This window comes from Mustela nivalis, assembly GCF_964662115.1.
Source record: "Mustela nivalis genome assembly, chromosome: 3".
NCBI lineage: Eukaryota > Metazoa > Chordata > Mammalia > Carnivora > Mustelidae > Mustela > Mustela nivalis.
The window spans coordinates 57,035,433-57,051,274 of NC_139022.1; the positions used below are offsets into that span (position 1 = coordinate 57,035,433).

The following is a 15,842-nucleotide window of genomic DNA, read 5'->3' on the forward strand; positions in this document are numbered from 1 at the left end:
TATTCCAGAAATTTAATTCTGAGTCTTCTCACTTCTCCTTGTAACTATACAAAACAATAAGAAAATGAATAAAATAAATAAGGAAAATAAAACACACATGCCTATGTGCATATGCACGCGCACACTCATATGCTATAGTTTATGTGTAATTATAAAATAGATAAAAAAATCACAATGTTTAAATTGCATGTAAGTATTGCCAAAATTGAAACAGAATTGGAAGCCAGCTCGTAGATTCACAAAGATGTTGCAAAGCCTGGCATGAAATATGGAGAGGATCTCAGGATTGACAGAGCTCCTATATCTCTTCAGAATATATTTCTGCTCAGAAGGAGAAGGCCCCACCTTATAATGGAAGTTTTGGGAGCACAACCTAAGTAGATGAGTCAAGGTAGACTCTTTCTGGAAAGAATGAAAGAAAAGGCCTGGAAAATGCCCAGGAGCTCCAGACATAGCAGATCTCAAAAAGTGCCAGCAAAGTGTACCTTCTATAATTGAATGCATAACATTAGAAAACAAGAAATATTAAGAGATCTCAGAAGCCCATGGCTTGCAGTAGAAGTTCTTTTGAGGTAGACCAGAATTGGAGAGGCACAGGAGGTAGAGCCATACATAGGAATCATAGTTAAGTCCTCCGCCTGTCAACAGAGGAGATAACTTTAGTTTTGAAGCTTGGAAGCCCTGCTTTATGTTCCATTATCATAACCTGTCTCCAATTTAAGAAAGTTTATCTTATCATATTGTATAGCCTGGTTTCCACTTATTCAAGTGGAAAAGGAAAGGTTTCTGCCTTCATACCAAATAGCCAGAGTAAAAGAAAAAGTTGTTAAACATTACTACACACAATGAAAGCTCAATAGAATACTATTACTGTGAATCAGATAAAAATATAAATGTAGCTATATGTAAGTTTAAGCTAAAAATAATTTTAAAAAATATGGCCACAAAATGAGAAAATAGCTAGATAAAAGTGGTTATGGAATGCAAACTAACAAAACTCAGGAAAGAAATTGAGAGGAAACAATTCAGAAATGTGAACAAAATTACAAAGCACACAGGGAAGAAAAGACAACATAGAAACCAACTGTGGCTGAGAAAGAGGGAGGGAGAGCAGGAGGGAGAAATGGAGAATATATAATGAAAATAAGAAACAAGTATTAGAAAAAAAGGGACAAAAATAGAAGATAGGAAAAGAAGATCCAACATACACATAATTGAAGTTCCCAATGAAGAAAACCAAAACAATCCAACAATAAATCTCAGGTTAAACTTTACTGAAATGATATTTAATAAATACTGAAAGAGTAAGCAATAATAATAAACAATGAATATATACTGAAATATAAAATATTTACATATTAAAATGACACATCAAGTTTCTAAGGAAACTGACTCAAAACAGTCAATGCTGAAATATATAATAGTAAAAATATTGTATTTAGACATGAAGAAATACTTCTTTTGCCATTTAAAAAAAGAGGAAAGCAAAAAAATTTGGCACTGGATTTCTCAACAGCAATATTCACCTCTACAAAACTAGAGAGACACTTAAAAAATTGCTGAGGAAAGAAAATATGAGTTAATTATTGTATCATCAACAAACTTCCTTACAATTATAAATAGTTTTGATGTGGCAGAACCCAGGAAATGTTGTTATGAGATACTTCTTAAGAATTGACAGCAAGACAAGTTATAACTAGCCAAGATATGATTGGGAAAACTTTGATAAAATGTCCGTTGGTGAGCATTAGCTATATTAAACTAAACAGGTTTAACTGCTTATATTTAACTAATATATCTTCTAAATATAATTAATTTATGCTAGAACTAAGACAAATACTAAGCTGAGCATAAGGGTTACAAAAGAGAATTCAAAGTAATATGATTTGATAAGGTAGAAATTATATAACAAAAATGGGTGAAGAAAACAGATCAGAAGAAGGACAGCTTACTGGATGCCTAATAGATAATAAATGAGGAGTCAAGGGAAATCAACTTTATAGACATTTTACTGAAACATAGAATATATTCAGAAGAGTGCATATATCACTTGTATATAGTCTGGTGCATTTTTACAAAGTGAAGACACCAGTGTAACCACAATCCAGTTCAGGAAATCAATAATTATAAATATTCCAAAAATCCTTCCAGGAATAACTTCTTTCTTGTCACCAAGTCTTTCATTCCTTAAGGTTACCATTATCCTGGGGCACCTGCGTGGCTCAGTGGGTTAAAGCCTCTGCCTTTGGCTTGGATCATGATCCCAGGTCCTGGGATTGAGCCCCCATCCGGCTCTTTGCTCAGCAGGGAGCCTGCTTCCTCCCTCCCTCTCTGCCTGCCTCTCTGCCTACTTGTGTCTGCCAAATAAATAAATAAAACCTTAAAAAAAAAGTTTACCATTATCCTGAATTCTATGCTGAATAGGTTAATTTGTTCTGTTTGTATTTTATGTGTATAGGAGATTATTGCACATAGTCATTTGTGTCTTGATTGTGTTACTCAACAATTTGTTTCTAAGAGTCAATATTGTTGCATGTAAAAGAAATTATTTCATTGCCCTATAGTATTGCTGTCCAACTGTATATTCTAAATTAATGAAATGTTTTATATATCTACAGTCCAAAATAGTGGTCTCTATTCACATGTGTATGTTGACATTTGAAACACAATTAAGTTGAATGAGACACTGGACTTTAATTTTTATTTAGTTTTAGCTGATTTAAATTCAAGTAGGCATAAATAGTTAATGGTTACCTTATTGTATAGCCTGGTTTATAGTAGTCCATTGTATGAATATACTAAAATTTGTCCGTTGTTCTATGGTTAACATTTTCAGTTTAGGGCTGTTAGGATTGCTGTTTCCATGAACATTTTTGTACCTGTTTTTTGGGAAAAATATGAATGCATTTCTATTGAATACATATTAAAAGAACAGAATTGCTGGGTTATAGGGTTTATGTACATTAAGCTTTTTAATTTTAAAAGTATTTGCCCAAATTCATTCTTCTAGCAGTCTGTTATTGTTTTTTTTTTAACGAGCAATTTTGATGGGTATGTGTTAATATTTCAAAGTGGTTTAAAATTTCTTATTTAAAGGACTGATATGATTGAACACATTTTCTTGTACTTCTTAGCTATATGAAAGTGCAATATTTTCAAATATCTGTTTCATTCCTTTTTCTTTCTTTACATTGGGTTGTCTGTTTATTATTGATTTGTAGGATTTCTTTTTTTTTTTAAAGGTTTTATTTATTTATTTGACAGAGAGAGATCACAAATAGGCAGAGAGATAGACAGAGAGAGAGATGAGGAGAAGCAGGCTCCCTGCTGAGCAGAGAGCCCTATGAGGGACTCGATCCCAGGCCCCTGGGATCATGACCTGAGCCGAAGGTAGAGGCTTAACCCACTGAGCCACCCAGGCGCCCCTGTAGGATTTCTTTCTATATTTTTTATATAACCCAAGTCAGGAATTACTGATCATATATTCATAACAAATACTTTTTTTTTTCCAATTCAATGGCTTGTCTTTTTGGCTGTAATAATGTCATTTTTTGAGGGAAATAAATTTTTGATTTTAATGTACTATTTAAGAAATATTTCCCTAAGCAGAATCATGAGAACATTTACTACATTATTTTAATAAAAGTTATGAAATAATTCAGCTGGGAATTTTTAAAATATAATATAGGAATCTAGTTTCATTTTTTTTTATTTCATGCATACTAAGAGACTCTTCACCATTTACTTAAAGGCTATACTTACCCTGTAGCAGTGTACAAGAGATGCTATATATGTGGCTCTGTTTCTGTATCTATTCTGTTCCCTTGGTTTATTTATGCATCACTGCACCAGTATTCCACTGTCTTAATTATTGTATAGTTATTGTGAATATTTGTATCAGTTGTTGTTGTAAGTCCATCTTTGAGACTTTCTTGGCCATTCTTGTATTTTGAGGTGATTGAAATCCAACTAGTCAATAAAAACATGATAAGATTTAAAAAATAACATTTTATTTGATAGAGAGAGTGCGCAGGAGGGAGGGGCAGAGAGAGAAAGAGAATCTTCAAGCAGACTCCCTGCAGAGCAGAGAATGTGTGTGTGTGTGTGTGTGTGTGTGTAAAAGACAGAGAGAGAGAGAGAGAGAAGGAGAAAGAAGCTAATCAATCTTTTTGCTTTTAATTTTCACTTTTCATCATTTCACTTTTATGCTTATTATATTTTTATTTTATTTACATATACCTTCTGTATATTGATATATATTCTTTTTCTGTCCAAATGTGAATATAGCTGTATCCCAAAAGTCTTAATATGTATTTTTTGCATTCTTTCAATTTAAATATGCCTTTCAATGTAATTTTTTATTTAAGTCATATCTTATTTAGAAGTGTATAGTTTAATTTCTAAACATTTGAATTTTTCTTATATATCTTATATTTGTATATAATATAAACATAATTAGTATTCTGTTTATTTTTAGATGGAGCCCACTGTGTTCAGGGAACATAATTTTATGTTTTCTGTTTATTTTTAGATGGAGCCCACTGTGTTCAGGGAACATAATTTTATGTTTTCTTCCTTGAAAACTTCTTTGGACCTTTTTTTATTATGGTGCATTTGTCCATTATTGCATCATTTTTGCTGTATATATTTTGAGGCTATATTAGTTGAAAAAAATTGAATTGCTACAACTTGTTTTATTGACCCTTTAGATCCTTTAGAAATATTCTAATATTCTTTTTTATCTCTAATAACTTTTTGTTTTAGAATTACTTTTTCTCACTTTAATATTGTTTTATCTACTATATTTCTGTTAGCATAATATACATTTTTCCATTCTATTACTTTCAATAATTCTCTGATTATACATATTTAAGGTATCTACTAAGTAGTCTGTAGTTGCCTTTAAAAAAATCCAGTCTAATAACTTATTTTTTAAACTAGACTATATAGACTATTAAATTAAGAATAATTGGTGATATATTTGGATATTTGTCTCATTTTAGTATTTGCTTTACTATATTTTCTACTCATTCTTTTAGTTCTTTACTTCTTTTGCATTATTTTTAGCTTTCATTATTTTCCTTTTATTATTTTGCTAATTATATATTATTCTTCTTATAGTGGTCAAGACATCATAAGAGTATATATGGTTTGTTAGAGTCAAATTAAATTAGTAGTTTTGCCACTTTCTGAATAATTCAAGGACCTAAGAATACTTTAACTCCATTAACTTTCTTCCAAACCTCTGTTATTGTTGTCATATATTCTGGTGCTACACAAATTTTACAATCTAATGGATATAATTTTATGTATATATTTAATATCATATTATCAGAATCTCTTTGTATTTTCCTGCTTTTTTTCTTTCTTCAGAGATCATTTCTTTCCTCAAAAGAATTCTTTTACTGTGGGTCTGATGGAAATGAATCTTGTTCTTTTTGTTTGTTTGTTTAAAAATGTCTTTAATTCACCTTTATTTAAAAAAAATGAATAGGGGGGGCGCCTGGGTAGCTCAGTGGGTTAAAGCCTCTGCCTTTGGCTCAGGTCATGATCCCAGGGTCCTGGGATCAAGACCCACATCGGGCTCTCTGCTCAGCGGGGAGCTTGCTTCCTCCTCTCTCTCTCTCTGCCTGCCTCTCTGCCTACTTGTGATCTCTGTCTGTCACATAAATAAATAAAATCTTTTTAAAAAAATGAATAGGGAGGAGCTCTATTTTTATGCAGGAAGAAATCTTGAGAATACATTGTTACATGAAAAAATCAAGTACAGAACAGTGAATATAGTATGCTACCTTCTGTGAAGAAAGAGATACAGAGATATGCATTTATAATTATTTATATTTGCATAAAGAACACTAGATATAAGCAAGAAAGAAATTAAAATGGTAGCCTAAAGGTAGCTCAAAGGAATGGGGTAGAAATAGATGTAGATGAAGGCAGGGGTAGAAGCAAGCAAGTTTCTCCAGCATATTCTCTTTATATTGTTTTGCTGTCCAAATCATGTAATTACACCACAAATGCAACAAATAAAGTTTAATTTTAAAAATACAGTAAGATTCAGAACCAAAGACATAAATTGTGAAATCTCTGACAAACAAATGATAATGAAAGTCAAGGAAGAGGGGTAGCATGGAGTACTTTGTAGCAGGCCAATCATCCTATAGAGGCAACTAGAAAAACTGGGTTAAAGGATAAAAACCATGTATTTAAAGGCAGAAAAAATGACAGAGGACTAGAGGGATTAAAATTCTAGAGAGAGCAGAAGTTTTTAGAGGTGAACTGGAGATCTAAAGCTGTCCCTGAGGTTCTTGCCAATTCTTGACGAAGGCCAGCAGCTGACAGTCTGGACTAGGTCCAGATAGGGAGTCACTGCTGGAGATAAGCAAACTGGTAGAGTTTTTGGTGATCACGTGGGACTACGAGTGACAGAATTATTTTTTTCTCTGGAGAAATTAGTTAAAATCTGAGATGTGTGAGGCTGAAGTCTAAACAGAAAACTACCATGACTTATCTGTATCTCTCCATGAAGATGCTCATTAATAAAAATAATATAAAATAATATAAAATAAAATGGTAAAATACATCAGAAATTTAAAAATGTAAGTGGATTAAAATAAGATTTACAAGTTTAACCAAATAAATAAATAATAGTTGAAATAAAGGAAAACAAGAAAATAACTTAAAAGCAAAGAAAAATTAGTTCTTCAGTTCTTTCCTTTCCGTCCCACATTTAAAAAATAATGTTTATGTCTTCTCAGCTGTGATAGTTGCCAGAGATTTAAGCAAGAAGGTAGATGAGAACTTTAAAGAAAAATGTAGAATAAAAGAGAGATAAAAGTATCCAGTTCCCTGCTGCACTGGTAGCTGTTGGAGGGTGGCAAGAAAAGCAGCAAAAAATAAAATAAAATAAATTTTAAAAGTGTGTTTTTACTAGTAAGCAATTAGAATATTAAAACACATTGCAAATAAAATGCAGGGAAATGAAATGAGAAAATTATACAATAATCTAACTCAGTCCAAGGATTCAGGGTGTTCTGGAAGAACTGACCTTTAAGCTGAGCCTTAAATGTTAGGGGCTGAGTATTTCACACAGTGGCAACATAGGCAAAGAGTCTAAGTGGGGGAAGCAGCTCCATAAGGTTGTTGTGTCATCGAATGTCATGAACAGGGAGGGTGATAAGGGCAAAAATGTGGTGTGAGGTGGTGAGTAATGATCACTGATGTGATGACTTTTATAAAGTTTTCTGCAATTCTAGATGTTACCATAAGAACAAGGAGAAGCTGTTGAAAGATCCTAGTGGGGCAGTGAAATGATCAGAATTTCATAGTAAAAAAAAAAAAAAAAATCACTTTGTTCCATGTAAAGTAGACTGAAAGGATAAGGATGGTTGTTGGGAGATACATTAAGAAGTCATTCCTTTTTTTTAAGGGGTAAGATACAGCCTTGGAATAGGCCAGTAGTCTTAGAGATAATTTTTTTTTTTTAATCAGAGAAAGAGATATGAAAAAGTTGTATTTTTTAAAAAATCACAGTGTTTGGTTATTGAATCTGGTCAGTGAGGAAAAGGGGTGTCAAGAATGCCTCTTCACATTTTGGACTTGGACATGGCATGATGGTGGATGACAGTTCCACTTCTTGGGATAGGCAACACTAAGGGGAAGAACAGCTTTTGTGCAAAACAGTAACTAGTAACAGTCTAGAACTGATGTCTTTTAAGAAAGATATGAAGTGAAAATATAAATTTAGAAGTCATAAGAGATAGTAAAAGTTGCTTTTTTACATTTTGGAAGAGTACTAATGAATGTTTTGTTTATTCCACGAAATTCTGAAATCATTTTTATCATAGCCTTACTTCATTAGATGATGTACCAAAAAATTCTCTTCATTGGTAAAAGATACTCATTTTCCATTAAATATTTTTAATACATATCTATTATTCATTTTGTGCTGTTCATTTAAGTGATTATGGAAAATCCTAGGAATCATTGCTCTTTTCATCTTGTTTTATATATATCAGAAAGATGGTTAATCAAACTGAAGATACATAAATACATCTTAATGATTATACTTGAGTTATGGTCAACTCTATCTATGCTTCCGAAAGCAACGATAAGCCATGTAAGAAAACTACCTATGCTAAATGAAGAAGAACACACAATTAAAGTTAGGGTTATTATTCATATTTCAACATTATACCAAGACCTATACAAAAGTGTGGTTCTAAAATGTGACACTTTATTTTTCCTCCTTAAGAATCTGCTCATTATAGAAGTGTAAGTTTTTTTTTATTTAAAAATGTCATTCTCTTTTGAGGATTGGTTTATTTGTTTTCATTTTCCTAGTAGTAAACATCTAAGGAAAGAATGTATATTTTCACCAGGTTGATATGGGTAGAATTACCTCATTTTTAGTAAAATAGCCAAAATATTGTATGTATGCTACATTTTAGTAAATGAGTCAGTTTGGATGAAAATACTGTTCCTACTAGTTTATTGTTCAAGTTCTAGAGCAAGGGAACAAAGGGTAAGCATAGAGTTTATTTAAAATAAGATGTAGCTCTTATTTTTTTTTTTTTTACTCCCTAGTATGTTCAAAGGTTGATTTTTTTATTGTATTTTCATTTTCCAAACTAGCATGTGGCATTATGCATGTTTTAAAACAAAAGGTTCATTTTTTTATATTTGGGAAAGTTATTTTTTGTTTATTTTAGCTTTTGAATAGGGAGGGTAACAGTCAGAGGTCCAGTAGGAAGACAAAGGCACCTTCCAATTAGGACAATTTAAGCAAGGCTGTAGAAAGTGACGATTTAAAATGTGGGTGGAGTATAAGAAATCACATGGTATAGTATAGTACCTCTGGTCTGTTACCACTTGGCTAGAGGAAAACAGGGATAGGAAGAAGAGAGACCTGTGGAGGGGACTGCTTTGCCTAGGGACCAAGTCAACCTATTATAACTCTGCAAGAGAGAGCGTGGGCAGGAACACCTTGACCTCACTTTCCTTCCTCACTCTGGAGCATCCAATTCGCAAACGCTAACTAGAAGACAGAAAACAAGAGAGCTTACTTATTTAGTACATTTAGGTCAGCCTTCCAAGACCGAGATAAAGGGGGAGCAATGTAGGGAGTGGATCTCACAGGGGCAAAAAAAAAAAAGGAGAAATCGAAAACAGTGGGTATGCCCCTCAAAATGGAAAAGATAAGTGTGAGAGTTAGTGCAAAGTTTTTTTCAGCAAATGAAAAAGAGGCTGGGACAGAAGGTTTGGTCTACAAATTCTTCCTCCTTGTGGAGAGCAAGAAGCTTTGGAATCAGTGGGCAAGGGGCAGGATATGAAGAAATTGAAGGAGTGGTGCTTCTTTGATTCACCTGAATGAACTCTGTCAACTGGCTAAAGATTCTTAGTTTAACTGACACAAAGGAAAAAAAATAATCTTGAACCTAGCAAACATTCTCTATAGCTAATAATAATGATGTTTTAGTAATATCATTACTATTTGCTTGCAGGATTGTATCAGACAATCAACGTTCTTTGGCCTTGAGTTTGACCTTTATGATTTTGAGAATATTAGGTATGGACTTTTGGCAATCTTTTATTACACTGAATTGTTAATTTTTTTTATGTGTGTCTACATGTATTTTTGGAATTTCAAATAAATAATAATGGTTAACTGACACAAAACAAGTGACTGGGGGAGCTGCTTTGTAGTATTTAGGAGATGATATTTATGTTAAAAAGACAATACCTAATGCAAAGCTCATCCTAACTGTCATATAAAATATGTATTGATATTATATTTGATTAGAACAATCTATTTGATTAGAGGTATACTCATCAAGCTCCTAAAAGTGGTTTGGTAAGCTGAAACCAAACATAAAACCACAGGATTGCTTGTATGTTTGGAAAGTCACTAATCTAAACTAGTGCTTTTAAACATTTTCATGACTGAAGACTCTGACTCTGATGTTTTCAAGGATTTATAGCTAAAGAAAAAATTGGTTTTGCTTAGGGTAAAGCACTTTGTACTTCAGGCTTTCTTAATAGCAAAAACTAGCTTTCCAAATCTATGTTATGACTATATTAGCACCCCCAGTTCAAAAGTTGATTAAAAATATTAATAGGAAAAAAAGTATTAATAGGACAAGGAAGCAAGATTGAACTGGATTGAAGTCTGAAAGATATATGATAAATGAAGTCAAGAATATAGAAAAATTGGGGCGCCTGGGTGGCTCAGTGGGTTAAGCCTCTGCCTTCGTCTCAGGTCATGATCTCAGGGTGGTGGGATGGAGCCTGGCATTGGGCTCTCTGCTCAGCAGGGAGCCTGCTTCCCTTTCTCTCTCTCTGCCTGCATCTCTGCCTACTTGTGATCTCTGTCTGTCAAATAAATGAATAAAATCTTTTAAAAAATGTAGAAAAAATTAAGTATGGTTTTGATGGAGATCAAAGAAATAATTTTATAACTAGATCAGTATGCGAGGTTAAAATTGCTTTTTTAATCAGGAAAAATTAGAGCATATTCTTGTGTGAATAATGATCATTAGATAAGGACAGATTTTTTTTTTTTTTTTTAAGATTTTGTATATTTATTTGAGAGAGAGAGAGCATGAGTCAGGGAGAGGGAGAAAGGGAGAGGGAAAAGCAGGCTCTGCAATGAGCAGGGAGCCCAATGCGGGATCCTGTCCTGAGCCCAAGGCAGATGAAGGCAGACACTTGTCCTTAACTGACTGAGTTACCCAGGTGCTCAAGGTCAACTTTTTTTTTTTTAAATTAACATATAATGTATAATTTGTTTCAGGGGTACAGATCTGTGAATCATGTCTTACACATTTCACACAATTCACAGCACTCACTATAGCACATATACTCCCCCATGTCCACAACCCAGCCACCCATCCTCCACCTGCCCCCAATCCCCCCGACCCCCCAGCAACCCTCAGTTTGTTTCCCTAGATTAAGAGTCTCTTATGGTTTGTCTTCTTCTCTGGTTTCATCTTGTTTCATTTTTCCTTCCCTTCCCCCCATGACCCTGCCACCCCAAGGACAACTTTGTAATGGGCAAAGGAACATGAGAAAAACAAAGTATATAAATAGTTTCTGCATCAGAAAGGAAGACAGGGAGACTAATACATTTTTGATGGAAGAGGGAGGAATGTGATATTTTAGATACAGACCGACTCTATATCTAACGGATTTTGCCAACAGAGAGTTTGAAGCAGAGGACAGAGATTATCTGATTTACATTTAAAAGATAACTGCTTCTGAGGGAGAAATACTTACAGAAGATAAATGTGGAGGAAAAAAGGCTTCTGCTGAAGTCCAAGTCAGAATTATATTAAATTGGATTCTGGGGGTTGTAAAAGAGACAGAGAAATCAAGATATGTCTAGAGTTAGTGTCACACAGATTTATTATCATGGGTTGGAAAAATAATGATGAAAAGTAGAAAAAAGTGTACAGGAGGCCTCAGTTTTTCATCTTGAGCAATTGTAAACAGAGTGTTAATGCTCAATGAGACTGGGAAAATTGGTGATGGACAGTGATCTTTGGCAGAAATCAAGAGTCATGAAGCATGAGGGCCCTGATAGAAGGAAGATGGTTAAGACATGTTAGTTCCGAGATCCTTTTTCTAGTGTCTGTGGGGTGGCTTTTTTCCCCCTAAGATTTTATTTTGAAGTCCTCTTTACATCAAACTGGGGCTCGAACTCATAACCCCAACGTCAAAAGTCTTATGCTTCACCAACTGAGCCAGCCTGTCTTCCCACTGACTTTTTTTTAAAGTGACTTTTAATTCAATTTTAGCTGAAATTGTTGCTGAGCAGATTTGTCTCTGAGTATATAGAGATTTACCTCAGGCAGCACACAACTGTTCCTCTGGATTAGAGGTTCTCTGAATTTAGGGGGTGCTACAAACATACCAAAGCATTTACATTTTCAATTATTTCTGTCAATATCTTGATAAGAGATATATGTTGGATTATGAAACTAACTTATCATTGAAAATTTCACAATTTGAAATATTTGGAGGTACACTGAGTTCACAAAAATTATATTTAATCTCTTTTAAACACTTTCTCCTAAATTTTTAAATGAAAAATTAAAAGTTTTGAGATGTCAACTGCATAACAATATGTACACCATTCTAAAAATATGAAAGATACTAATTTTTTATACCTGTAGAGATAAGGATTTTTTTTTTTTTTTTAGATTTTTTCTTTATTTATCTGACAGAGATCACAAGTAGGCAGAGAGGCAGGCAGAGAGAGAGGAGGAAGCAGGCTACCTGCAGAGCAGAAAGCCCGATGTGGGGCTCGATCCCAGGACCCTGGGATCATGACCCCAGCCGAAGGCAGAGGCTTAACCCACTGAGCCACCCAGGTGCCCCCGAGATAAGGATTTTTAAAAAAATACATTGTTTCCAGTTATTAGTAATTCTATTTGTAAGTAAACTCTTAGCTAGTTTTAAATGCTATATTTAAATGTGATGATGACTAAATATATGTCTAGTTTTAGAATAAAAGCCTTCTTATCCCTACCTGTGGTATTTTCATGGAGAATTTACAATTATTGCATTTTTCATAGCGACAATACCTGGACCAATACTTTTTAAACTGTCAGGAGACTCTTCTTGTCTATTTCGAGAGACTGGATACTGTGAAAGGAAAGGAAATTGTTTGAGCTATGATAAGAAAAAAATGGCCTACCTTATGGTAGGAATGAGTAAGTAATACCTATTGAAGAAATATAGGAAAGTATAATTGTTTTAAAAAATGTATAGTTGTTTATAGTAACGTACAGTAATAAACTGAACAAATGGATAGTTTGATTTAAGTATATAATAAGAAGACTTATATATAAGAAGCCTTATTATATAGAAAATATTTTAGAAACTAAAGTTTTATAGTATTTGTGTGAATATTTGAGTCACTCCACTATACACAATAGTTTTATGTTACTCCTGAATAAAGGGTCGTAATTAGCAAAATTTCAATTTAGGAAACAATTTTGACCATATACATATACAACCAAGTTGCTTGACCTTGTGACCATTTCCATTTCCATAGTAAAAGATTGATAATTAAAAATTATTTTTCACACTCTTAAAGAACATCAAGATATTTTATACTAATTACATGTAAGTTTCACTGTTTCTTTTACTCAGTGTTATAACAACCCACATAGCAAGTATTCGTTATTTATGAATAACTAAGAGATATGGAGAATTGGGATGCTATGGTAGTATGGGCCATGGCCAGTGTTGAGAAAGTCCAAATATGCTTGTATTACTTTGGAAAGCTCACTAGCTCTTCCTGGATCTCAATTTATTCATCTATAAAATGAGGATGTTGGACTACATAATTTCTGAAATCTTGGTCACTGCTAACATTCAGTGATTTTGTTGCATAGATGTCGTTGGTGTGATAAATACTTAGAAGTGTTTATATGTCTTGTGATTTTAATGAATGGGTTCATTAATTCAAAGAAACACATAATAATCGACTCTACTATTTAACAGTAACAGATAAAGTATACAGTGTGCCTTATAATTCAAAAGTCAATTATCCAGCAAGCTTAGTCTACATTAAGCACTAAGTAAAATTTTAAAAAACAATGAAAAAATTAAAAAAATGGGGCGCCTGGGTGGCTCAGTGGGTTAAGCCTCTCCCTTCAGCTCAGGTCATGATCCCAGGGTCCTGGGATGGAGCTCCACATCGGGCTCTCTGCTCAGCGGGGAGCCTGTTTCCATCTCCCCACCACCGGCTTCTCTGTCTACTTGTGATCTCTATCTGTCAAATAAATAAAAAACCTTTTAAAAAAAGATAAAAAATGACATTTAAGTAGTTAAAATTTATCAGAGATAATTGAATGAAACTAGGCATTGTTCATAATTAAGTCCTCTTAAGACACTGCTGAGCCTTTTAATTTTTATTTTAGATATAACTGTAGCACACTTATTTATTTTCAAACAGCACATAATTGAGAAAACTGGTGAACTGCTAGAGAACCTGCTAAGGAGCTATTAACAGGAGATGACAATAATAAAGAAATAGGGAATTAAGTCACAAAGGACAAACAGAAAACTACAATAGGAATATGCTTTTGTGGCCATTTAGTGTCAACTAGTCCATTTGGAAGAAATGAAATAATTAAAGAAATAAATAAAAGATAGGGCTGTATCTTTAAGAAATCTAAAAGTTTTTATAAACATTAAAAAAGTCTCCTTTAAATAACTTGACATGCATTTATGACATTAATTACATTTTACAATTGGAAAGTTGATATTTTATGGAGATGAAATATACTTACTTTTTCTTTAGTATTTGGCATTTTTTCCACAAATATTTTCACTCTAAGTAGATTGATACATCTGATACTTGTATTTTTTTTAATTTAGGTTCTGTTTGCAAAGTATTCACTATCTTCTTCACTGCTATTGCATATTGCCTGTATAAATATATGTCAAAGAGAGACGGTGACAGCCTGCATATACCTGTAAAGAGTGTAAAAGTAAAAAAAAAGGGAAAGAAGTGATTTATAATTGGATCATCAATGTGGAAGAATTATACACTGTCAGTCCATCAATGTAATGCTATATTAATAAAATTTGAAATAATTACAATATAGTCATATGTTTAATAAATGAATGTGATTCATGTGACCCCATAAGTTTTATTATAATTTGAGTACAAATATAATAACATAGTCTCTGTGTCTTAGATTTTTAAAAGATACTGTAAAATACACATTTTTTTTAAATATAATTTTTTATTTTTTATAAACATATATTTTTATCCCCAGGGGTACAGGTCTGTGAATCACCAGGTTTACACACTTCACAGCACTCACCAAAACACATACCCTCCCCAATGTCCATAATACCACCCCCTTCTCCCAAACCCCCTCCCCCCAGCAACCCTCAGTTTGTTTTGTGAGATTAAGAGTCACTTATGGTTTGTCTCCCTCCCAATCCCATCTTCTTTCATTTAATGCATTCAATAGAGAATGCTTTGAAAGAAGAAGATGAAGCAGAAGTGGGAAAATACATGTAAGTTAATTCTGACTACAGTGATATCCTTATGTATTAGTTATTAGACCTTGTTGATGTAGGACTACTTAGGTTTCATATTACTTTTCATTTGGGCTGTGGATTTTTTTTTCTATAATTTTTCAAAATAACATTAGATTTGTCAATCCAGTTAATATAATAAAAATTTAAATTAATGTCATGATTTTTAACCAAAAGAAGCTAATTTTAAACATTATTAAAAAATGTCATTTTATTTATCTTTTATTTCACCACAGAGAGTTTTCTTCAAAAACTTTCTGTGGTCAGTTGGCTAACTTGCAATATGCATTTTTATGTTCCTTTAATTTTATTAGACACAAAATTCAGTATGATCATATATTTTTACTTTGGCCTTAAATTTACTGATAATGACTGTCTGACACCTGAACTGGTATTCATTTTTGTGCTTTTATATTTCATTGTATGATAATTATAATTGTTCCATGTGAGCTTATATTCAAATTTCAATGTAGGAGATGTGTCAACATTTGTGGAATTTTTTCTTAACCTTAAATGTTTTCCTCTAGAGAGTTTTCTTATAATTGCGTCATATATCATTGTACATCCATCCAAATTATATAGCAATCTTCTAAATATTGGAGTAAAAATCAAATTTTTATAAAACAAAGTCTTCTTTACATTGTTTCCATTGTTTTGTTGGAAGAAGAAACAAGTGACAAAATTTCTCCTTTATTATACATATTAGCCAATGACCCTGTTTTAAGGGTAGACATTGTCTTATTCTTTACTTTGTTTTCCTTTCTCCAAATTTTAATTTAAAT

The 15,842-nt window shown here is 32.9% G+C and overlaps 1 protein-coding gene across 1 annotated transcript in view; it reads left to right on the forward strand.

The window, feature by feature from the left end:
* SLCO6A1 (solute carrier organic anion transporter family member 6A1) overlaps positions 1 to 14,616 on the forward strand; it is an 88,960-nt gene extending 74,344 nt beyond the window's left edge. Inside the window, exons 11-13 of the mRNA XM_082725209.1 lie at positions 9,504 to 9,568; positions 12,576 to 12,713; positions 14,389 to 14,616. Of these exons, the coding sequence (XP_082581335.1) occupies positions 9,504 to 9,568; positions 12,576 to 12,713; positions 14,389 to 14,525 (340 nt within the window). The 3' untranslated portion in view covers positions 14,526 to 14,616. The remainder of the gene's footprint in view (positions 1 to 9,503; positions 9,569 to 12,575; positions 12,714 to 14,388) is intronic.
* The last annotated feature ends 1,226 nt before the right edge of the window (positions 14,617 to 15,842 follow it).